The sequence below is a fragment of the Oryctolagus cuniculus genome, chromosome 8 (genome assembly GCF_051225735.1).
Source record: "Oryctolagus cuniculus isolate XC-2025 breed Fujian yellow rabbit chromosome 8, ASM5122573v1, whole genome shotgun sequence".
NCBI classification, from domain to species: Eukaryota; Metazoa; Chordata; class Mammalia; order Lagomorpha; family Leporidae; genus Oryctolagus; species Oryctolagus cuniculus.
The window spans coordinates 75,468,889-75,492,519 of NC_142874.1; the positions used below are offsets into that span (position 1 = coordinate 75,468,889).

Genomic DNA, 23,631 nt, shown 5'->3' on the forward strand with positions numbered 1-23,631 from the left:
CATTAATAACATTTCAAAGTTATCAATAAAATCATCCTGAACATCCACACAACTAAGTTTTATGTATTTCTAAACCATAACTCCACACTGCACTGTGACGCCTCATTTTGGGCTCAAGTCACAGTCATGGCATCTAATACAGGGTTGAATAAAAATAAAGAAAAGAACAAAATACTATTATAGCAACTCTGAGCTATTCACCAATAACCACTTAATTTTAGCATATATGCCAAATTATTAATATGTTTGTCTTTTTCAAGCTGTGTGTTAACTCCTTGACAAAAAGGCCTTATCAGATCTTTCTTTTACTGGGTAGACTGCCTCAGCCCTACCACAGCTCTGAGTGCATGAGAAATTCAAACAATTCTGGGAATCAAACTGGTCAGGTAAACTATAGCTCTTAGAGAAATGCATCAATCAAAAGACATTTGGTAATCTACTTGTCATTTTCTCTATGTCGCTAACACAGCCAGTGAAGTATCTCCCTTCTTCATAATTCTCTCCAGTAATTACAGATTCAGTTAGTAAAGAAAGCAAGTGGCCATCATGTTCAGTAACAATGTAAAAAGACAACTTAAACACATACCTGGCCCTCTCCCTCCACTTGTCTGAATGTGGCTCCGATTAAATGATGACATATTATCAGTTTGAAATTTCTGGTTTTCTCTCTGTTTGGCCTGGTCGCCAACTCCATTTTCTTTCGAATTATCTGACTTATAAATTGTGGGCTTTTCACATCCTTAAAAAAAATAAGTGAAAGTGTGTCACTGTTTTCCTTACTACCAGGAAAGGAAATGTTTGAGTTATAGTTCAGATACTTTCAAGACTACAGACAAAATTACTTAAAACTTAAAAGGATTAACATTGTCTAAGGATATTTATGTACTTAATAATGCAGTGCCAAATGGTCTAGCTGCTTTGAACTTTTTCTGGTGACTTAATCACTTTTTAAAGTTTATTTATTTGTATTTATTTGAAAAGAAGAATAAGAGAGAGAGAGACAGAGAGACAGTAGCAGCTTCCATCTGTTGGTTCACTGCCCAAATACTGGCAATAGCCAGAACTGGCCAGGCCAAAGTCAAGAACTCCATCGACTCCTAAATGGCTGGCAGAGACTCAAGTACTTGAGCCTGTTGCATGTAGAGTGCACAATAGCAGGAAGCTGGAATGGAAGTGGGGATGGGATTCCACCCCAGGCACTGTCATATGAGATGTAGGCATCACTAAATGCAGCTTAACCCACTGTGCCACACCTATCCCACTAAATCATTTTAAATCTCAGTATTCACTGATAGAGCTCCCAGGTAAGAAGCTCTTCTCTGCTGTGTAACAGTGCCTGACACCTGAAGTTTCTCACTTCACTGAGAAGGAAATGTCCCTTTCTAAACACAACAAGATGTACTAGAATTCCCTAAACTCCACTGTACTGAAACTCAATTTTGACATTATCCTCACATTGAAAAGGAAAGTTCCCTTTCTAAACATAACAAGAAGTACTAGAATTCCCTAAACCCCATTGTGATGAAACTCAATTTTGACATTATCCTCAACATTCATTTATATTCAATATACTAGTATTCCTAGTTCATTATAATAGAAAAACACTAAAAAATGCTATTTTAAAATAATTACCGATATTTTCTGCACCGGATTTGTAATGTGACCAGCTGACCACCTGCCTAAGTGCATCTTCAGTGGAAACCGCTGTGCCATCTGGGTTTGCATAAAACAAAAGCAGTGGCTGGAAGTGGCAACGAATACACTTGGAGACCACATCTTTCCATCTAGCTCCAACCTTTTTAAAAACCATAAAGAATAAAATAAGACCTCTTAATCAATGTGTTTACACGAAAAGGCAAAGATTCTGAATTGATCTGAAATTAAAAAAGTTTTAAAGACACTTAGATGGTAGCAGTTCAATTGTCCATCATATGATATGATTAATCTTATTTAGTAAATAAGTTTTTTAAACATTATCATTTTTTTTTGAAGAAGGAAAAAGCATCTTTATTTTCAGATGATATGCCCACATATGTAGACAATCCAATGGGATCTAAAACAAACAAAAACCTCACAAACTACTGAAATTAATCAGGGAATTTTGCAAGGTTACAGGATGTAAGATCAATATACAACATTCAATGATATTTCTAAATATCAGCAACAAATAATTGGAGGATGAAATTTGAAAATATTTACAATGCCTTCAAAATGTGAAATACTTAAGGATAAATCTGGTAAAAAACATTTCAGGTTTATTTTTTTTTAAATAAAGATTTGGTTGTTTATTTGAAAGAGCTACAAACAGGGAGAAGGAGAGGGAGAGGAAGAGAGAGAGAAAGAGAGAGAGAATCTCCCATCCATTGGTTCACTCCACAAGCAGCCACAATGGCCGGTGCTGGGCCAAGCTGAAGCCAGGAGCTTCTTCCAGATCCCCTACATGAGTGCAGAGGCTCAAGCACCCAGGCCATCCTCTACTGCCCTCCCAGGCACACTTCCACGGAGCCGGATTGGAAGTAGATCAGCTGGGACCCGAACTGGCACCCACATGGGATGCTGGCACTGCAGGAGGCAGCTTTTACCTACTAAACAACAACATCGGCCCTCAAAATTTAAGACTTGTACAACAACAACAACAACAACAACAACAACAACAAAAAACCTTGAGAGATATTTAAGGAAACCTATGTAAAAGAGAGATGCCTTGTTCAGGGGGTGAGAAGACTCAAAATTATTAATATGTCAATTCTCAATTTAGACTCAGTGTAAACCTTATGAAAACCTAGAGCAGGCTTGTGTGTGAAAACTGATAGATGTTTCTCAAATTATATGGAAATGGATGGAACCTTAATATTGACTGAAAAATGTGTAGACACTTTATGACTTCTAAGCTTGTTATAAGTTTGTAGTAATCAAGATAGTGTGGCATTGGCCTCAGAAAAAATGAATAGAGAGGCTGGCATTGTTGTGCAAAGGATTAAGCCGTCTGTGACACCAGCATGTCATGTGAGCATGGGTTTGAGTCCCAGCTGCTCCCCTTTGATCCAGCTCTCTGCTATGGCCTGGCAAAGCAGCAGAAGATGGCCCAAACCCCTGGGCCCCTGCACCCACACAGGAGACCCGGAAGAAGCTCCCGGCTCCTGGCTTCAGATATGCCCAGTTCTGGCCATTGTGGCCATTTGGGAGTGAACCAGTGGATGGAAGACCTCTTTCTCTCTCTGCCTTTCAAATAAATAAACAAATATTTAAAAAAAAAAAAAAGCTTTATTTTATTTGAAAGAGTTACGCAGAGAGAAAAAGAGAGAGAGAGAGAGAGAGAGAGAGAGAGAGAGAGGTCTTCCATCCGCTGGTTCACTCCCCATTTGGCCGCAAAGGCCAAAGCTGCACTGATCTGAAGCCAGGAGCCAGGAGCTTCTTCCAGGACTCCCATGTGGGTGCAGGGGCCCAAGGACTTGGGCCATCTTCTACTGCTTTCCCAGGCCATAGCAGAGAATGGGATTGGAAGTAGAGCAGCCAGGTCTTGAACAGCACCCATATGGGCCGGCACTTCAGGCCAGGGCATTAACTTGCTGCGCCACAGTGCCGGCCCCAATAAACAATCTTAAAACACACACACACATACACACACACACAAAGATGCATTTGGGACAGGAGTTTTACCTGGCAGTTAAGATGCCCATGCCCACACTAGAATACCTTGGTTCAACATCTGGCTCTGGCTCCTGACTCCAGCTTCTTGCTAATGCAGACCCTGGGAGGCAGCAGGGATGGCTCAAGAAACTGGGCTCCTGCAACCCCCAAGGGAGACCTGACTGAGTTCTAACTCATTGGCCCAGCCCAGTTCTGGCCATTGTCGGCGGCACAGGGGAGAAAACCAGCAAACAGAAGTGCTTTCTATTTGTCTTTCTCTGCCTTCAAATATAAATCATTTCAAAAGATTAATTTTGACCCTTAATTCACATCATATACAAAAATTAACTCAAAATAGACTATAAACCTAAAGGAAAGATGGAAACCACAGTACTTCTTCAAGAAAATACATGAGAAGTATTTGTGATTTTGGATCAGTCAAAAGTAACATTAAAATTACAAATAATTTTAATTAAACACAAATAAAATTATAAATAATCAAATTAATATGCTGGATGTCATCAAAAGTGACTTTGTCAAAGTCATTATTTATAACATGTAAGAAAGTAGCCACAGACTCAGAGAGACTATTTCCAATCATATATCTGGGTCTTTTCTGACTACATGAAGAATTCTCAAAACCCAGTAACAAGAACGCAATAACCGAAAAAAATGGGCAAAATGTTTGAATTCAACGAAGATATGCAGGTGGAAAATAGATACATAAAAAGATGGCCACGCCATCAGCCATTGGTTGGCAAAGATGTGGAGGAGCTGGTAATCCCACTGCCAAGGAGACAGTGAGATGGAGCCATCATTTTTCCCATGTACGGTGGTTTTCTTCTTGGCCGTCCCATTTATTGTCATACAACTTAAACATTATCATTTAAAAAATTGGTTGGCAGAAATTATAGACTTTCTAAATGAAGATTTAATTATAAATTTTAAAAAGTTCTCCACACACATGGTTGATTGATTTTTGACAAAGATTCCAAGGCAATTCAAAGAAGAATACCAGCAAGTCAGTTCAACAAATGCTGAAACAGATAGTGGATGAGAAAGAGAATTTCAACCCTATTACCAATAAATCACAAAAATTTACTCAGAATAAATCAAATAAAAATTACAAAACTTACAGAAGAAAACAAAAGAAAAAATCTTTCTATCTTGGGGAAGGTAAAGATTCTTTAGACAGGATATGAAACAAACCATAGAAAAACAAAATTTATAAAATGATTTCAATCAAAATTAACTAACAACTTCTTTTCTTGGGAAGACACTATGAAAAAATTCTTTAAAAATAAGCAAGATACATCTAATAGAAGACTTCTGGATGGAATAAAGGATTGCCACAACTCATTAACAAGATGATTATCCAATTGGAAAAGCTGACAAAACACCTGAACAAACACTTGATCAAAAAAAGATACAAGAATCTCCAATCAGCACATGAAGAGATGCTGAAAACACTATCAACCATAAGGGAAATGCAAATTAAAATCACAGTGAAAACAGTATGATGCACCCACTTAGAAGGGCCAGATTAAAAACTGCCAACACACTGCTGCTGGGACCATGGAATGACAGGAACTCTGGTACATTGCTGACGGGAATTCTATCAACCACTGGGGAAATCCATTTGGCAATTTCTTGTACAATTTAACATACACCATACAACCAAGAAATTCCACTTCTGGGCATTACCTAAGAGCAATGGCAAAAATGTATGTTCACACAAAGATTGTTCATTCTTCAACAGGCAAATGCATAAATTGTCGTATAGCCATCAAAAGGAACACAACAAAAATGAAGCACTAATACAAATAATACAAATTAATCTTAAAGGTAGTATGCTAAGGGAAAGAAGCCAGACACAGAATAGAACGTACTGCAAAAGACCATTTATATAAAACTGTAGAATGGACAAAACTAATCTATAGTGAGATCAGTGATTTCTTGGGCCCAAGACATGACAAACCGACTGACAGGAAAAAGGAGCACAACAGAACTCTTCTGGAATGATAAAAACATTCAATATACTGACTGTACAGTGAAATAGGTGTATACATCCATCAAAACTCAAATTGCATACTTAAACTGGGTGCACTTTACACCTCTACAAAGCTGCTTTGAAAATAACACAAAAATATCACAAAGCATTCTGAATACCGGGTTTTGCAGGGAGAGGGCCTTTTAAAAAAGGAAATCCTGAGGAGCTTTTTCAAACACACATTCAGCTGGGATTCTGAGATAGACTTGAGGGACCAGTTTAAAAACAAACAAAAACACCTCACAGGGAGATTCACAGATGCAGTTCTTCCTACAAATTTTGACAATTTAAACTGTGTAGATGCAAAGTAGACACTCCAAATGTTACACACTGACTCAAGATGGAACTCCTTAAACCCTAGTATCAAAACACTAAGTAATTTAAGCAAAATGTTTATTTTTGGACATCAAAAGTATTCATTGGTTTTACTGGCAATTTACATAAAATAAAATTATGCAGTTACAATGGACAAGTCATTGAGTTCTGACAAAATTACAAAGTCATAGCCGGCGCCGTGGCTCAATAGGCTAATCCTCCACCTTGCGGCGCCGGCACACCGGGTTCTAGTCCCGGTCGGGGCACCGGATTCTGTCCCGGTAGCCCCTCTTCCAGGCCAGCTCTCTGCTATGGCCAGGGAGTGCAGTGGAGGATGGCCCAGGTGCTTGGGCCCTGCACCCCATGGGAGACCAGGAAAAGCACCTGGCTCCTGGCTCCTGCCAGGATCAGCGCGGTGCGCCGGCTGCAGCGGCGGCCATTGGAGGGTGAACCAACGGCAAAGGAAGACCTTTCTCTCTCTGTCTCTCTCTCACTGTCCACTATGCCTGTCAAAAAAAAAAAAAAAAAAAAAAAAAAAAAAAAAAAAAAAAAAAAAAAAAAAATTACAAAGTCATGTAATCCTCACCTCAAAATCTGAAAAGCTCCCTTTTTCAGCTCCTAAAAAAACACTGACCTCCTTTCTATAACTTTTTCATTTTCTAAAACTCCATATAAACAGAGTCACAGTATTAGTTGTTTATGGCTTGGTTCTTTCACTTAGCATAATGCTTCTGAGATTCGTCTACATTACTGCATGAATCAAGAGTTCATTCCTTTTTATTGATGAGTATCATATTCCACTAGATAGCACAGCACAATTTGCTTATCCATTCACTTGTTGATGGACATCTGTGGTCTTGCCAGTTTTAACTACGAAGAAAGCTACCATGAACATTCAAGTGCAATTTCTATGTGGACATACGTCTTCTCAGGAGGGGAACTGCTGGACTGTATGGTTGTATGGTAAGTATAGGTTTAAATTTATAAAAAATTGACAGACTGGTTTCCAAAATTTGTGTTTGATTTTTGCAGTTTCACTGGCCTCATGTGAGAGGTCTAGCTGTTCCATATCCTTGTCAACTATTGGCATGGTCAGTTTTTTAATTTTAGCCATTATAACAAGTGAGAATTAGAATCTCATTGTGAACTAAATTTGTATTTCCCTTGTGGCTAATAATGTGTTGAATACTATCCCAAGGTACATTCCTATATAGTCTTCTCTGAACTGTCCATTTTTAGAGTTTGATTGCCTTATTACTGTGTTGTAAAAATTCTTCAAATATTCTAGAAATAGTCTTCATTAGAGATATATTTGACAAATATTTTCTGTGTCTTGTTATTTCATTCTCCTAAGAGTACTTACTGAAGAGAAAACATTTTAAGTTTTGATGAAGTACAATTTTTCAGTCATTTTCAAGGTTCGTGCTTACTGAATATTATCTAAGAAATTGCTATGTATAAATAATCACAGCACTAATGATAAATGGCCTGTTAGAAAGTAAAGTGAAAGTAAACACAATTCTACATAAGTTGCTTATAACAACCAAAAAATAATTATTTTGTGTTTACTGGCTAATAACAGGACTCTCAAAACCACTAAGTCTGAAAACAGTACTGTCAATATCTTTATTTTCAAGTATGACAAGTCTGATTCTCCTTTGGAACTTAAAAATTCAGACACTTTGCCCCTACACTACTTAATTAAGAATTCAAGAGTCCAGAAATACATGTTTTATACAAAGCTCCACATGTGGTTCTGATACCCCTTAAGAACCATTATTCACTAATTTTCTAGACATTAATTTTGAGTAAATATTTACCAAAAGATATAATAGACATTTCTAACTTCACTCACAAAATTTGAAGATTGTCCTAATTTTAAAAAAAGCAATTATGTTTTCATGACTAGTTAACAAGTTGGTGATATATAGGAAATTGTGAATTATTCATAAAGAAATATATATAAGACTATGTATCTGACAAAAGGGATCATCACTGAAAGTTACATGTTTGTACACTAGTATTTATTATCAATCTTTTATTATTCCAGAAATGGACTACTAGTAGTTAAAGTCAAAATAAGCCAAAATCAGTATAAGGAAATTTGAACTTAATGAATGATGCTATTACTAATTTATTATTTTACATCATTATATCTTTCATATATATATTATTATGCCATTTATTCAAAAAAGCAAAATCACAATAATTACTCCAGTTATAGAAATATCACATACCTCTTTCACATTGGCATCATCAAAAAATACCCATTTGGAACTCTTGGTATGAAAAGCAAAGGCACAATAATGTCGGCTGGTGTAGCAGATCATACCAACAAGGTGAAGTTCACTGTTTTTGGCATTTTCATCTGTAACCCTATAAAAAAGCTGTTTAAAAAATTAACAGTGTACATTTAATGTTATATTTTTTAAAAATAACTTGGTGAATTGTATATCTGACTCATTATGAAAAAAAATTTTTCATTGTATATTGCCTAAATCCAAGATTATGATTTTATTATTGAAATCATTCCTGACCATTGTACTGTTAACAGAATTACTACTTTCAATTAGTTCATAGAAATTTTAAGTCCAATGAAATAATTCATTACAAATCAGTTCAGTAATACAATATCTCCAATAACATGAATGATACTTGACATAAACTCCCAATTTCAGACAAAGTCCTGATAATTCCCAAATCACATATTTGAACATGCACTAAATGTTATATTATTTAGATTTTTAACTGAAACATGGGCCAATTCAAAATATATCCAGAAAATAACCAATCATATCAAGAGATCCTTGCCGAAAATAAATTTTAAATTTAAATATTTCTAGATTAGCATTTACATTTATAATCATGATCCTATGCAGATATTCAGATCATCATCATTGTAGAAGGAAGGAGGGAAAAGTCAGGGGACAGTTTAGCTTGTAACTGAAAGCTACTTCTACTCTATGCAGGACAATTTGATTTGATTAAATGTGTAAGAATACATTCAAACATTATTTCTGCTTTAGAAAGAAAATTTAGCTCTGAAAAGCATTAACTAATTGTACCTTAACATATAAGGACTCTTCACAAGAATTTAAAAATAAAAGAAGAAATGAATGAAAACAGTGAAAGATACCCCAGGAAGATAGAGATGTGTTGCTAGATTCCGAACAACATCTTCGGTCAAGTCAGAATGCTCAGAATCCCAGACTAAACCAATTGTAACAATCTCTGGACAATTCATTAAAACACGACGAATTTTTATTTTTTGGCCACAGTTACTCTATAGAAAGAAAAAAAAAAAAAAAAAACAGAAAAGGCAAGTTCCAAAAGCATCAAAACAGATATACCACAGCAAAGTTGTACCAAGTTTTTATTATACAATGACAATCCCAACATATATGTGAAACTTACTTCTTCAACATACTGTTAATTGACTTCCAACATGCTATTTGTCTTAACTGTTAACAAGAAGTTTATTATAAAGTATTTGGGGAGATTTTTGCCTGTTAGACAAAAATTTAACCTAAAGGAAGCAGAAATAAACCCTTAAAGTCAAAAACAATATTAAATGAAAAAATCATTTATCATATTCATTTTTTAAAAAAGAAAATGGGGCTGGCACGGCACAGCAGGTTAAGTTTGCGACACCAGCATCCCATGTAAGAGTACCAGTTTCAGTCCTGGCTACTTTGATTTCAATCCAGATCCACTGAGGAAACCAGCAAATGATCGCCTATTTCTGGGCCCCTGATACCCATCAGGGAGACACAGATGGAGGAGATCCTGGATCCTAGCTCCTGGCTCTAGCCTGGCCCAGCCATTGTCTTTGTGAACATTTTGGAAAGAACTGTAGATTAAAGATCTCTCTCTCTCTCTCTCTCTCTCAGGCTTACCCTCTTTCTATGTAACTGTGCCTTTAGAATAAGTAAGTACATCTTTTAAATGAAAATATATTCTTAAATTTCCTATATAGAATTATTATTTGTATAATAATATTTGAATGCCTACTTTCAAACTATAAACACAGAAGCACCCTACTGTCCCCCAAATTATACTTACAGGGCATTTCCTATAGTCATCTGTCGTATTTGCTGCTTGTAGCAGTTCTGCAAACATTTCAGGTTTAAAACGCTCGTGCCTTTCCATCATTCTTTCAACTTCATTGCTACAAAAAAAATAAATAAATAAAGCAGTTCCAAAGGTAGCCCATGAACTTAACAGAACTTAACAGATCTAATAAAGTACACAAGAAAAATAGTAAGTTGTCACTACAGGTATGCCTTGTATCTAAATATGGATATTCCTGAAAAAGTAACCTGAAGTGAATTTTCCAGCCGGAGCTGTGGCATAGTAGGCTAAGCCTCCGCCTGCGGTGCCAGCATCCCATATGAGCGCTGGTTCTCATCCTAGTTGCTCCTCTTCAGATCCAGCTCTCTGCTATGGCCTGGGAAAAACAGCCAAGGATGGCCCAAATGTTTGGACCCCTGCACCCATGTGGGAGACCTGGAAGAAGCTCCTGGCTCGTGGCTTCAGATCGGCCCAGTTCTGGCAGTTGAGGCCATTTAGGGAGCGTACCATCAGATAGAAGGTCTTTCTCTTTATCTCTCCCTCTGTGTGTAACTACCTCTCAATAATAAATAATTTTTTAAAAAAAGTAAATTTTCATAAAGTAAAAACATTTTAAATCTGGCAGTTGTATGAACAAAAAAATTTGGCCAAGGATAGAAAAAAATAACACTAAGAATATAAGATACTTCAAAGAGTTTATGAGTATTAAAAGATAAGTTTAGTGTAGTGCAAAAAGTTTCAAAATCTATGCAAAGTTTTTTCATAATACATATTTTCTTTGAACTTTTTGAAGACCACTCAGATGCAGACTTAAACATTTTTGTACAGTAAGTTCATTTTTTAATTCTACTTTTCCACATACTTTCTAATTTACCTTTGTACTTTTGTTTGAAACGACATGAATCAGGGCATGACACTCTGTCTCAAGGGAATTTTACAGTAAGCACTCTTTTTATTCTATATCTTAAGTAGGGACTTTAGTTTAAACAAAACTACAGAAAAAGCTTACTTTCTGGCCCAAAGCTGCCAAAGCAAAGTTAAAAATTTCAGCTAGGAAAAGGCCCTTCACTGATTAAATACAGAAATCACAGCCAAAATTACTTACCCCAGACTGTGCCTTTTGTTCCTATTATGAATCCTAATTATTTTATTAGTGCCCAGGAAGGCCTTTTAATACACTACAGGGTAACTGCTATTTTATTCAGCTTCCCCAAGAGTCACATTTTCACACAAGGTATTATCTTGAAACAACTATGTAAACACTTCTCCAGTGGAATGCAAAGTAAGCTGAAATCCCTCCTGGTTTCCAGTTCAGACGCTCCGGTTCTACTTAATAGTGATATAACCGTCCTAGAGCTGGGTATAATTTACAGTTCAATGGTACTTGATAAGTGAAAGCACCCTTCTAAAACACTTTACAAGCCTAATAGAGAACACTCTATCTGATAAGCTCACTCAAGTTGCACCTAATGGTTTTATAAAACTGACAGCATCAGAATAGTGCTAACCAGACAATTTTGAGTTTGGATGGATCTGGGTTTCAATCTTAACTTCACTTACCAGATTAATCTCATTAACCTACTCTTCACCAACAAAATACAGTTTGTGTCAAGAAGGAAGGCAATAGTTTACAGAAATCCTAGAACATAGTAGGCATTCAATAATTGATATTGGATGCTTATTACTAATAGATATTATATTAAAAATTTTATGTATCAGAATTGGAATTCAAAGTCTGTCGAACAGCAACATGTAATGTTAACCAGGCAGACAATCTAATTCTTATTATCTACAATCCTGATATGGAGTGCTGTCAACACAAAAGTTGAGGGTTAAAATTTTAGTATTTTATTTATGGCCTATCCCACTTCTCATAAAATAAGAAAAAAAGACTGAAAACTGACTTCAGTTTAGGAACCATTTCTCTAAATCAACATTTCCCAGTTTTTTGTGAATGTATAGAAGATATTAAACATAACCAAATGATAGTCTTTAAGAAATAATGTGTTAAGACTGGAGTTGTAGGGGTCAGCGCTGTGGTGTAGCGGGTAAGGCCACCGCCTGCAGTGCCAGCATCCCATGTGGGCGCTGGTTCAAGTCCTGGTTGCTCTATTTCCAATCCAGCTCTCTGCTCTAGCCTGGGAAAGCAGTGGAGAATGGCCTAACTCCTTGGGCCCCTGCACCCGCATGAGAGACCCAGAAGAAGCTCCTGGCTCCTGGCTTCTGATTGGCCCAGCTCCGGCCATTCTCACCATTTGGGGAGTAAACCAGTAGATGGAAGACCTCTCTCTCTGCTTCTGCCTCTCTGTAACTCTGCCTTTCAAATAAATAAATAAATAATTAAAAAAAAAAAAAAAGACTGGCGTAGTGGCATAGTGGGGTAAAGTTACTGCCTGAGATGCTGGCATCCCATATGGGCACCAGTTCAATTCCCGGCTGCTACACTTCTGATCCAGCTCCCTACTGGTGCACCTGGGAAAGCAACAAATGATAGACCAATTTCTTGGGCCCCTGCACCCACATAAGAGACCTGGAAGATGTCCTGGATCATGACTTCAGTCTGGCCCAGCCCTAGCCATTGTGGCCATTTGGGGAGTAAGCCATCAGATGGAAGATCCTCTCTCTCTGCCATCAGGTAGAAGATTCTCTCCCTCTATCTGCGCCATTGGGTTGAAGATTCTCTCTCTCTCTCTCTCTCTCTCTAACTCTCTCAAATAAATTAAATAAATCTTAAAAAAAAAAAAGAAATAATGTGTGATATTCAAGAAAGGCAGAAAGTTAAATAATATAAAGTGGATAAACATGATATCCAATTTACACACAGACAAGAATATTGTTGCACAGTATATTCTGATTAGTAATTATCTACTTCTATCTTCTTATGTTAAAATTTCTACATTTATGATCTTATTCAATGTTTATCACATATCAAATATTTCTATTCTCAAATACCTGTTGGAAAGTGCTCAAGCAATCTTTATTATAAGGTCTAAGAACCATTTTTGGATGCTTAATTAGCTAAGACAGAAAAGAAATGAGAGAGGAACAACAAACAGGCAAGCATGGCAAATTTTATTTAAGGTAAATATTGAGCCCTCAAATATAATAACTGAAGGGTTACAATCACATCCTTCTTTTCTGTTTATCCTAGAATTTATCACAATGAAAGGACACGTGTAACTGACAGGAAACACAGCCATTACCAAGGGAACATTTTAACGAAAATGAATATTAAGCTCCCTTTCGCAGTTCTAAAAACTTGCTATAAATAGATACAAATTTCAACTCATATTTTGTATATTTCACTACATGACATATACATGTTGAACACCCATAATCAGAAACACAAAATGTTCCAAAATCTGAAACTGACATGACACTGCAAGTGGAAATTGTCACACCTGAGCTCACGTGACATACCTTAGTTAAAATTCAGGCACACTAAAAATACTGTCTATTACCTTCAGGCTATGTGTATAATGTGTATATGAAACGTATATGGATTTCATGTTTAGACCTGGGTTCCCTCCCCATCCCTAAAATGTATCATTATATTTATGTAAAACATTCCAAAATCAAAAAATATCTGAAATACTTTTGGGCCCAAACATTTTGGAAGAGGGATACTCAATTTGTATTAGGCTATATTACAAGCAGTCAACTAAGGAAGACATCTCATAGTACCTCTAATGACAGTGCATCTGTTAGCCTAAGTCAGAGGGGAAATTTACATGTGTTATGGTTTTATAGAAACTTGTTGTGCTTACATGTGTTATTAACATCTTTGGTAAATATTCTTTAATAGGTTCTTACCATAGGGCTGTTGTAGAAATGTACCGCACAAATTCTGTAAAAGGTAGAGGGTCAGATGATGCTCCACAGCTACGACACACACACTATAGGTAGAAACACATGTTTAATCTATCAATCATAAAACACAAGCATAATAGGCAGTAAAATAATTAGGTCACCTCACCTGTTCATACAGAGTCATGGCAAACTTCTGGTGGGTGATACAAGATTTAGAGGTACACATGTCTGCATCTCTGCTTGGCACTATGTGAAAATGAATTCTCTCCAATATATTTTCCTAATTTAAAAATTAAAAAGACAAATGAGTTGCTGATCTCGCAGGAAGCACCTCAAAAATACAACTCTTGGCCATTGCTGTGGCTCACTAGGCTAATCCTCCGCCTGCGGCACTGGCACTCTGGGTTCTAGTCCCAGTTGGGGCGCTGGATTCTGTCCCGGTTGCTCCTCTTCCAGTCCAGCTCTCTGCTGTGACCCGGGAAGGCACTGGAGGATGGCCCAAGTACTTGGGCCCCTGCACCCGCATGGGAGACCAGGGATAAGCGCCTGGCTCCTGGCTTCCGATCGGCGCAGCATGCCGGCTGTAGCAGCCATTTTGGGGTGAACCAACAGAAAAAAGACCTTTCTCTCTGTCTCTCTCTCTCTCTCTGTCTAACTCTGCCTGTCAAAAAAATAAAATAAAATAAAAATTTTTTAAAAATGAAAAAAAAAACTCTTTTTAAATGAAGATTTTCTTAAGTGTAAGTTTAGGTGTGCCATACATCCTGTTAACTTTTCAAGTTCCTTCTCTAATAAAACATTTTAATTGTTACTCAATTATTTACTTTTTGTAAAAGCATTAGCTTAAAAAAATAAACAAAAGAAATTAAACATAATACAGCACTTTTAATAAAGTCATTTAAGATACTTGCAAAATCTACTCATAGTGGCTGACACCTAAAGCATTAGAAAACATAGTTTCCTGTGATTTCAGCATTTTCATATTAAGAAATATCAAGTAACTATTTTAAAATGCTCCTTAAGTTACTTATATAATCCATATAACTTACATCAAAATATCAATGATAAAGGCTCAATATCCGGCCGGCGCCGTGGCTCACTAGGCTAATCCTCCGCCTTGCGGCGCCGGCACACCGGGTTCTAGTCCCGGTCGGGGCGCCGGATTCTGTCCCGGTTGCCCCTCTTCCAGGCCAGTCCTCTGCTGTGGCCAGGGAGTGCAGTGGAGGATGGCCCAGGTGCTTGGGCCCTGCACCCCATGGGAGACCAGGAAAAGCACCTGGCTCCTGCCATCGGATCAGCGCGGTGCGCCGGCCGCGGCGGCCATTGGAGGGTGAACCAACGGCAAAGGAAGACCTTTCTCTCTGTCTCTCTCTCTCACTGTCCACTCTGCCTGTCAAAAAAAAAATCTTTAAAAAAAAAAAAAAAAAGGCTCAATATCCACCCTGCTATGGTTTGTATGTGCTTTGCCCCTTAAGTCTCATGTGTTGGGAACTTGTTTCCCAGTGTGGTGGTTGGTAACAGTAGTTGGTGTGGAATCTTCAAGAAATGGGGCCTACTGAGAGGTTCTTAGGCCAACAGAGTACATGCCAGAGGAGGGAATAAGCTATTTCTCAAGGCACCATGGTCAATTAAAGTGGGAACCTGCCTACCCCTTCCCTCTCTCTCCACTTACTGTTGGCAATGTGATTTCCTCCTCCTGCCCGCATTCCCGCCACTGTCATCTGTCACAAGGTATCATAGCAGCGGGGCCTTCACCAGAGTCTGTGCCAAGTTCTGGATTTTTGACCTCCAAAACTCAGAGCTCAACAAATCTCTTTATAAAGTTAGCCTGTCTTGGGTATTTCATTACAGTAATAAAATGTGGAGCAACAAATAACATAATGCAGGCAGTGTGCACTGCAACAAATTTCATAAGTAAGTCCAGATTTAAAATACAGAAAAATAAAAGGGATTTATTTAACAGAATACTCCTTATTTTTCCCCAAAGCTTATTAACCAAGAGATTCTAACACAATCTTCCTCTGCCCAGGAAATTCAAAATCATTCAATGATGTCAGCCTGGTTTTCTAGTCATTTCATGAATTATCATTATTGTATACCAGTAAATTTCATTCATGTGAAAGTAAAACTCTGGGGCCGGTGCTGTGGCACAGAAGGTAAAGCCACCGCCTGCAGTGCTGGCATCCCATGGGCACCAGTTTGAGTCCCGGCTGCTCCACTTCCAATCCAGCTATCTGCTATGGCCTGGGAAAGCAGTAGAAGATGGCCCAAGTCCTTGGGACCCTGCACCCATGTGGGAGACCCAGAAGAAGCTCCTGGCTTCGGATCAGCACAGCTTCAGCCGTGCCCTCCGACCCCAGGGCTTGTGTGTCTGAGATGCTGGGCTGGGCTCAAACTGCCCACAAGTCCTTCCTTAGAGTCTTGCAGGGGGCTGGGTGTGAGCCTGAGGTGTGACCACAGCACAAGCTGTCACCTCAGCCCTCAGCTTGCCCATCTGCCCAGGGGGACTGGGAATGTGGCCCTCCATGCTGACACTGGGCCTCCCCTTTCCTGTCTTCTCTGCCTTGCTAACCCCAGTGACACACAGCCTGCACTAGGAAAGCTGCTCTCCAACCATTGTGGCCAACTGGAGAGTGAACCAACAGATGGAAGACCTCTCTCTCTCTGCCTTTCCTCTCCTCTTTCAAATAAACAAATAAGTCTTTTAAAAATGTAAAACTCTAAATTTAATGTTGTACAAAATCTATTCATGTTATAAGTAATAGATCAATTGTAAACAAAAATATGAAAATTTTATTACTGAGTGTGCTGTTACACAATTTTTAATCAATACAGAAGTATGCTACACTACATGCAGATCAAGGGGCTGTCCATCTGTCTAAGAAAACCAAGACACTCATTCAAGAAAAAAGCGAACATAGAAATGCCAAATGAATTCTACAGATAGCAAATTCTAGAGAAATTCCAGGAATGATTTGAAGTGCCTTCAAAAAGACATGGAGGGCCAGCGCCGAGGCTCAATAGGCTAATCCTCTGCCTTGCGGCGCCAGCACACCAGGTTCTAGTCCCGGTCGGGGCGCTGGATTCTGTCCCAGTTGTCCCTCTTCCAGGCCAGCTCTCTGCTGTGGCCAGGGAGTGCAGTGGAGGATGGCCCAAGTACTTGGGCCCTGCACCCCATGGGAGACCAGGAGAAGCACCTGGCTCCTGCCTTCAGATCAGTGTGGTGCGCCAGCTGCGGCGTGCCAGCCGCAGTGGCCATTGGAGGGTGAACCAATGGCAAAGGAAGACCATTCTCTCTGTCTCTCTCTCTCACTGTCCACTCTGCCTGTCAAAAAAAAAAAAAAAGGCATGGAAATATGTATTATTTTTAAAAATAGGCCATAAAGGCTGAATGGACACTAGTAAGGAGAATTAAATAATGCTGATGGCAGAGATCTGAACTAGAATGAAGTGGTGGTGGGGAAATAACATGAAAGGAAAACCATAAAATGTTTGTGATGGAAGAATTTACAGAATTCACCAAATAAAAACAGGGTCGGGCTTGGAGCTGTGGCATAGCCGGTAAAGCCACCTCCACCTGCATCCCATATGGGCGCCGGTTCAAGTCCCGGCTACTCCACTTCTGATCCAGCTCTCTGCTATGGCCTGGGAAAGCAGTGGAAGATAGCCTATGTCCTTGGGCCCCTGCACCTGCGTGGGAGACCCAGAAGAAGCTCCTGCCTTTGGATGGGCACAGCTCCGGCCCTTGCAGTCATTTGGGGAGTGAATCGGTGGATGGAAGACCCCCCCCCCCAACTCTGCCATTCAAATAAATAAGTGAATCTTTTAAAAAAATAAATAAAATAAATAAAAACAGGGTCAAGAGAAAAAATGACTATGTCTTAAATCTAAATTACATCTACATGGGTACTTCAAAAATGTTCAAAAAAACGGGGATTAAAAGATGGGTTTATTAGGGCAGCGCTGTGGCGCAGCATGCTAATCCTCCACCTGCGGCGCCGGCATCCCATATGGCCGCCGGTTCTAGTTCTGGTTGCTCCACTTCTGATCTAGCTCTCTGCTATGGCCTGGAAAAGCAGTAAAAGATGGCCCAAGTGCTTGGACCCCTGTACCCACGTGGGAGACCAGAAAGAAGCTCCTGGCTCCTGGCTTCGGATTGGCTCAGCTCCAGCTGTCACGGCCAACTGGGGAGTGAACCAGTGGATGGAAGACCTTTCTCTCTTTTTCTCTCCCTTTCACTGTCTGTAACTCTACCTCTCAAATAAATAAATCTTTAAAAAAAAAAAAAAGATTGGTTTGTTGTGGTGCAAAAATTTTTTAAAAATCCACGCGGAGTTCTTCAAAAAACTATGGAAAATGTATATTATGATAAACCTATATACAGATATCAAAAAAATTTTTGAACAAAAATAAGCTTAGTTTTTATTCCATTTTTCTATGAAGTACTCTTGTATTTTACTGAGATATTTAATAATCGACATACATATTTTAGAAGATGTATAAGCAATGCTCTAATTATTAACATGGTGGTAACATGGAGCTTGAGAACATCAGCCCCAGTGACTCTCAATCTGACGTGTGGTATCAAAATCATCACCCCAACTGATAGCTGCCCACCACGATTCCCTTCTCTCTCCTTGAGAACCAGTGCATGAAATGATAAATATCACTGCTGAGAATGTGCTGCACTTGAAAATACTGTAGAGGCAGAACTGTGATTTAAGTTTGCAAAGTTTTTTAGTTTTTAGGTTCAGTCACCTAACAAAAATTAGAGCAGCACAAATCACCAAAATAAGAGACAGATTTAAATTGAGCCTTACAGAATGGGTAAGACTCAGATGCACCAACCAGTTCTGATACTTTTCTATTATTGGACATTTTTATTTCAACTGTTCCAAAATTAGTGCTACCTAAGCAATGAAAACTACTATTCTAACTTCTGAAGGATTATCAGATACATACAAAGCACTCTGCAGCATCATCCATTAGGCCAAGCTGAAATCGCTGCTCATCTTTGAAGCTTTCTGCCAGAGCATGCCTTATGTTATCTGATGGAAGTGCCTTTTCTCGGCTGTGCTGAAACTGTGCAAATATTGTCTGGGAATCAACAAGTACATCAGTAAGTTTAATGCCAATAACTTTAAAAACACTTCAAAATTTCATTGCAACACAGAGAAATTCAATATACTCACAAACTAATACGGAACGGTCTTTTACTCTAAAATTCCATATAAAACAATTATTTCAATGAGTAAAGTATAAAAAAAGCTGCAGCAGTCTCCACATCATATGTTAATGTGTGTAAGAATTTAACACATGGAGTTTTCAGAGATTCTGACTGTATAAGCTTGAGGTGTGCCCAGTTTTAAAATATTCCCTCAGATGACTCTAATGCATGCCATTAAATGAACAGAGTTTTGCAGTAAGTATATAAAAATATACTACAGGAATTAAAATCATGCTGACCAAAAATTAACATATAGTCACATAAATTTTTTTTTTTTTTTTTGACAGGCAGAATGGACAGTGAGAGAGAGAGACAGAGAGAAAGGTCTTCCTTTGCCGTTGGTTCACCCTCCAATGGCCGCCGAGGCTGGTGCGCTGCGGCCGGCGCACGTGCTGATCCGATGGCAGGAGCCAGGTACTTCTCCTGGTCTCCCATGGGGTGCAGGGCACAAGCACTTGGGCCATCCTCCACTGCATTCCCTGGCCACAGCAGAGAGCTGGCCTGGAAGAGGGGCAACCGGGACAGAATCCGGCACCCCGACTGGGACTAGAACCTGGTGTGCCAGCGCCGCAAGGCGGAGGATTAGCCTAGTGAGCGGCGGCGCCGTCCTAGTCACATAAAAATTAAGAGGAGCTCACATAAGGGCCAAGAGCTTCTTCCAGGTCTCCCACATGGGCTCAGAGGCCCAACCACCTGGGCCATCTTCCACTACTTTCTCAGGAGCATTAGCAGGGTGCTGGATCAGAAGTGGAACAGTCGGGACTCAAATCATCGCCCATATGGGATGTTGGCACCACAAGCAGCAGCTTTACCCACTGTACCGCAGTGCTGGCCCTGAGATTATTGGTGTAAATATGATTTTCTAGTCTTATTGAATTTAAGCAGGAAAAATTTTATTTACTTTTAAAATTTTTAATTAGCTTTTAACAGATTCCATATGATCTGTAGATACAAGTCTAAGAACATAATGATATTCCCTTCTTCCTTCCTTCCCTCTTTTCCTTCCCCTCCCACCCACTCCTTCCCACTCTCCTTCTGTCTCCCTATCACAGGAAAAATCTTTTAATAAATTCCAGTTTTATGACAATCATCCCATATGGAAGAAAGTGGGGTGAAAAGGTTTTCAGTGACTACCTGTCAAGTAAGCACCAGTGGGACTCCAGGCTGCTCCACTTCTGGTTATTCCATTTCCAATCCAGCTCCCTGTTAATATGCCTGGGAAAGCAGCAAAAGATGGCCCACATGCTTGGGCCCCTATATCTACATGGAAGACCCGGATGGAGTTCTTGGCTCTTGGCATCAATCTGCCACAGCCACTGTGGCTATATGGAGAATAAACCAGTGAATGGAAGCTCTCGCTCTCCCTCTCCAACTCCCTCCTTGTGTGTGTGCACACGCGTGTGTGCTTACCTCGTTCTCTGTAACTCAGCCTTTCAAATAAATAAATCTTTTTAAAAACCCACAAACCTGGCTGGTGCCGCGGCTCAATAGGCTAATCCTCCGCCTGCGGCGCTGGCACATCGGGTTCTAATCCCGGTCAGGGCACCGGATTCTGTCCCGGTTGCCCCTCTTCCAGGCCAGCTCTCTGCTATGGCCCTGCACCCCATGGGAGACCAGGAGAAGCACCTGGCTCCTGCCTTTGGATCAGTGTGGTGCGCCGGCCGCGGCAGCCATTGGAGGGTGAACCAATGGCAAAAGGAAGACCTTTCTCTCTGTCTCTCTCTCTCACTGTCCACTCTGCCTGTCAAAAAAAAAAAAAAAAAAAAAAAAAAAACAACCCACAAACCTGAATAAATCATACATCAAGAATTCATCCTCGAAACTATACATCACTTTAAAATGAACTTTACTTATAAATCAACTGATCAAATATGTCAAGTATAAAAATTAAATTTTTGAGAAGCAATTGATAATGTTTTTCAAACTATTAAAAGGTTACCTTCAAAGCACAAAATATACAGGCATCTCCTTGACAAACATGACCAGTCAGAACTCGTAAACTTCGTCGGAATATATCCAATTGCCACAGAACCTAGAAAACAGATTTGAAAAAAAAAAGATTAAAGATATTAAAGATAGAGTCAGATATTTTTTAAATGGCAAATAGTAAGTAATTTCTTTTTTAATTAATTTATTTCATTTGACAGGGAAGGAGACAGACACCTCCCAACCACTTGTTCACTCAAATGGCTGGAAGCCAGAAACCCAATCCAGGCCTCCCATGTGGGTGGCAAGAACTCAGCTCCATGAGTCATCATACCTGCTGCCTCCCCAGGTATGCATTAGTAAGAAGCTGGGATCCAGAACAGGACTCAAATGCACATAATCCAATATGGGTGCCTGTATCCTGTGTTTTTAACAACTTAATTATGAAAAGCCTTTCAGAACTTCCCTTTGAAAGCTTCTTTTTCTTAAAACACAATAGGACCCATTTATCTACTACAAACAACTAAGTGCTTGGTAACTTTCCTGCATACCATTTCTTATCATACTATAAAAAAATACTACCTTGGAATGCATTTTACCAAAAAATCAACAACAGCACAGCTTTAGAGGCAGTGCAGCACTGTGGTTAACACCACCATCTTGAAAGCAGATTTCCTGAATTCCAATTTCAGCTTCACTGTTTACCTGCCCTGGGACTTGACTTGGGAAAAACATTTTCTGAGATCTGGTTTTTTCATCAATAAACTAAGGATAAAAGTGGTACCTACCTCAGGGTTGTTGTAAGGATGAAATTAGATTAACACTTCTAATGTTCAGTAAGAACACAGTAAATGTTAGCTTTTAAGTATTCTAACTTTGTCTCTAACTCAGAGACGTAAGACATCACACTAATATGTCATATTTATTTAACTGTACTGCCTTCTCATCAGATGAAACTATAAAGTATTCATTCAAAATAGAACCTCTAAGGCCAGTGAAGTCTTCCCAATGTAACTGGCAAGTTTTTTAGGACTACCAAAGTTTTGAAACTACATTGGACACTGGATCAAACTACAGAAAAACATACTTCTATGATTTCTTTCAAGTTCTCTGTATTACTCAACACAAAGTATAAAGACTACTTTAATGAATACTTATCACAAAATAATTACTCTAATTAGATTAATCCTTATTTCATCTATTACCTATTGTAAAAAGTTAATGCCTAGGATAGTTGTTGGAATAGATTTTAGCAATATAGATTTTCCTTTTTGGATAATTTGCATGTAGTAATGCAACATGACATCTAACAAAATTAATAGCTATTAATATATACAGATATTTCTCAGGTAGTAGTTCCAAAAGACCAATGCATACATGCACACACATTAAACAAATGAACACAAACTTTTCACTCTATTCCTCACCTCAAAATAGAACTTAAAAATTTAGCAATGAGAAATGGCACATAAATTCACTTTTATGACTTCCAATAGATCTACACTATTTTAACAATGTCGACTTTTACTAACTTAAGAAGGCTTCACAATTTATTTTTTGTTGTTTTTGCTTCACTATCTTAATATTGTGAATAATGAAACATTATGAATATAATAGAAATGAAGTTTTATCAATTTAATACAAATTTCAAAAATCTGCAAAGATAAAAATCCATTAAAATCTTAAGTTAAATATAACTATTAGAATTCAATAATGTTCACTTTTAGAGTTTATAGAGCATTTGTTTTGTTTGGGTTTCGAGTATATATAATACAGCACTGGCTTCTACAATTTATCAGCATTTCTTCAAAGTATTAATCAAAAGCTATATTAATATTAGATTTTGAATTTTTTTAAAGCTTTATTTATTTTATTTGAAAGGCAGGGTTATATAGAGAGAGGCAGAGACAAAGAGAGATCTTCCATCCACTGGTTCACTCTTCAAATGGCAGTAACAGTCGGAACTGAGCTGATCCAAAGCCAGGAGTCAGGAGCTTCTTCAGGTTCTCCCACATGAGTGCAGAGGTCCAAGTACTTGGACCACTCTCCCAGGCACGTTACAAGAAAGCTGGATTGGAAGTGGAGCAGCAGGGACCAGCGCCCATATGGGATGCTGATGCTACAAGCAGCAGCTTTACCTACTACGCCACAGCACCGGCCTCAGTATTTTGAATTCTTAAAACTGAAGTCAAGATTTTTCTGGAATTCTTTAAGATTTATTTGTTTATTTAAAAGGCAGAGTGAGAGAGGAAGAGACAGAGTAGTGGGGGTAGGGGAGAAAGAGAAAGATCTTCCATCTGCTGGTTCACTTCCCAGATGGCCCCTAGGGCTGGGGCTGGTCCAGGCACAAGTCAAGAGCCAGGAATTCCATCTGTATTTCCCATGTGAGTAGAAGACACATTAGCAGGAGACTGGAGCAAATAGAACTTGAACCAGGACTCCGATATGGGATGCCACTGTCAACCAGTGGCTTAACCTGCTCCACCACAAACTGTCCTCACAAAGTCTATTTGAATAGATGTTTTGTTGGTAAGGAGTGGCCTTGCCAATTAGTTTATAAAGCAAACATCAGAGGCCAGTAGATGCCCCAAAGTTTATAGAG

The 23,631-nt window shown here is 38.9% G+C and overlaps 1 protein-coding gene across 2 annotated transcripts in view; it reads right to left on the minus strand.

The window, feature by feature from the left end:
* Positions 1-23,631, minus strand: part of USP53 (ubiquitin specific peptidase 53) — a 55,841-nt gene that overhangs the window by 23,364 nt on the left and 8,846 nt on the right. Inside the window, exons 2-10 of one of the 2 annotated variants that reach the window (XM_089302875.1) lie at positions 21,043-21,135; positions 18,839-18,973; positions 14,043-14,156; positions 13,880-13,962; positions 10,058-10,163; positions 9,132-9,278; positions 8,233-8,382; positions 1,633-1,795; positions 587-739 (exon numbers count right to left, since the gene is read on the minus strand). In XM_089302875.1, the coding sequence (XP_089159001.1) occupies positions 587-739; positions 1,633-1,795; positions 8,233-8,382; positions 9,132-9,278; positions 10,058-10,163; positions 13,880-13,962; positions 14,043-14,156; positions 18,839-18,973; positions 21,043-21,135 (1,144 nt within the window). The remainder of the gene's footprint in view (positions 1-586; positions 740-1,632; positions 1,796-8,232; positions 8,383-9,131; positions 9,279-10,057; positions 10,164-13,879; positions 13,963-14,042; positions 14,157-18,838; positions 18,974-21,042; positions 21,136-23,631) is intronic. The other variant, XM_089302876.1, reaches the window with a different exon arrangement.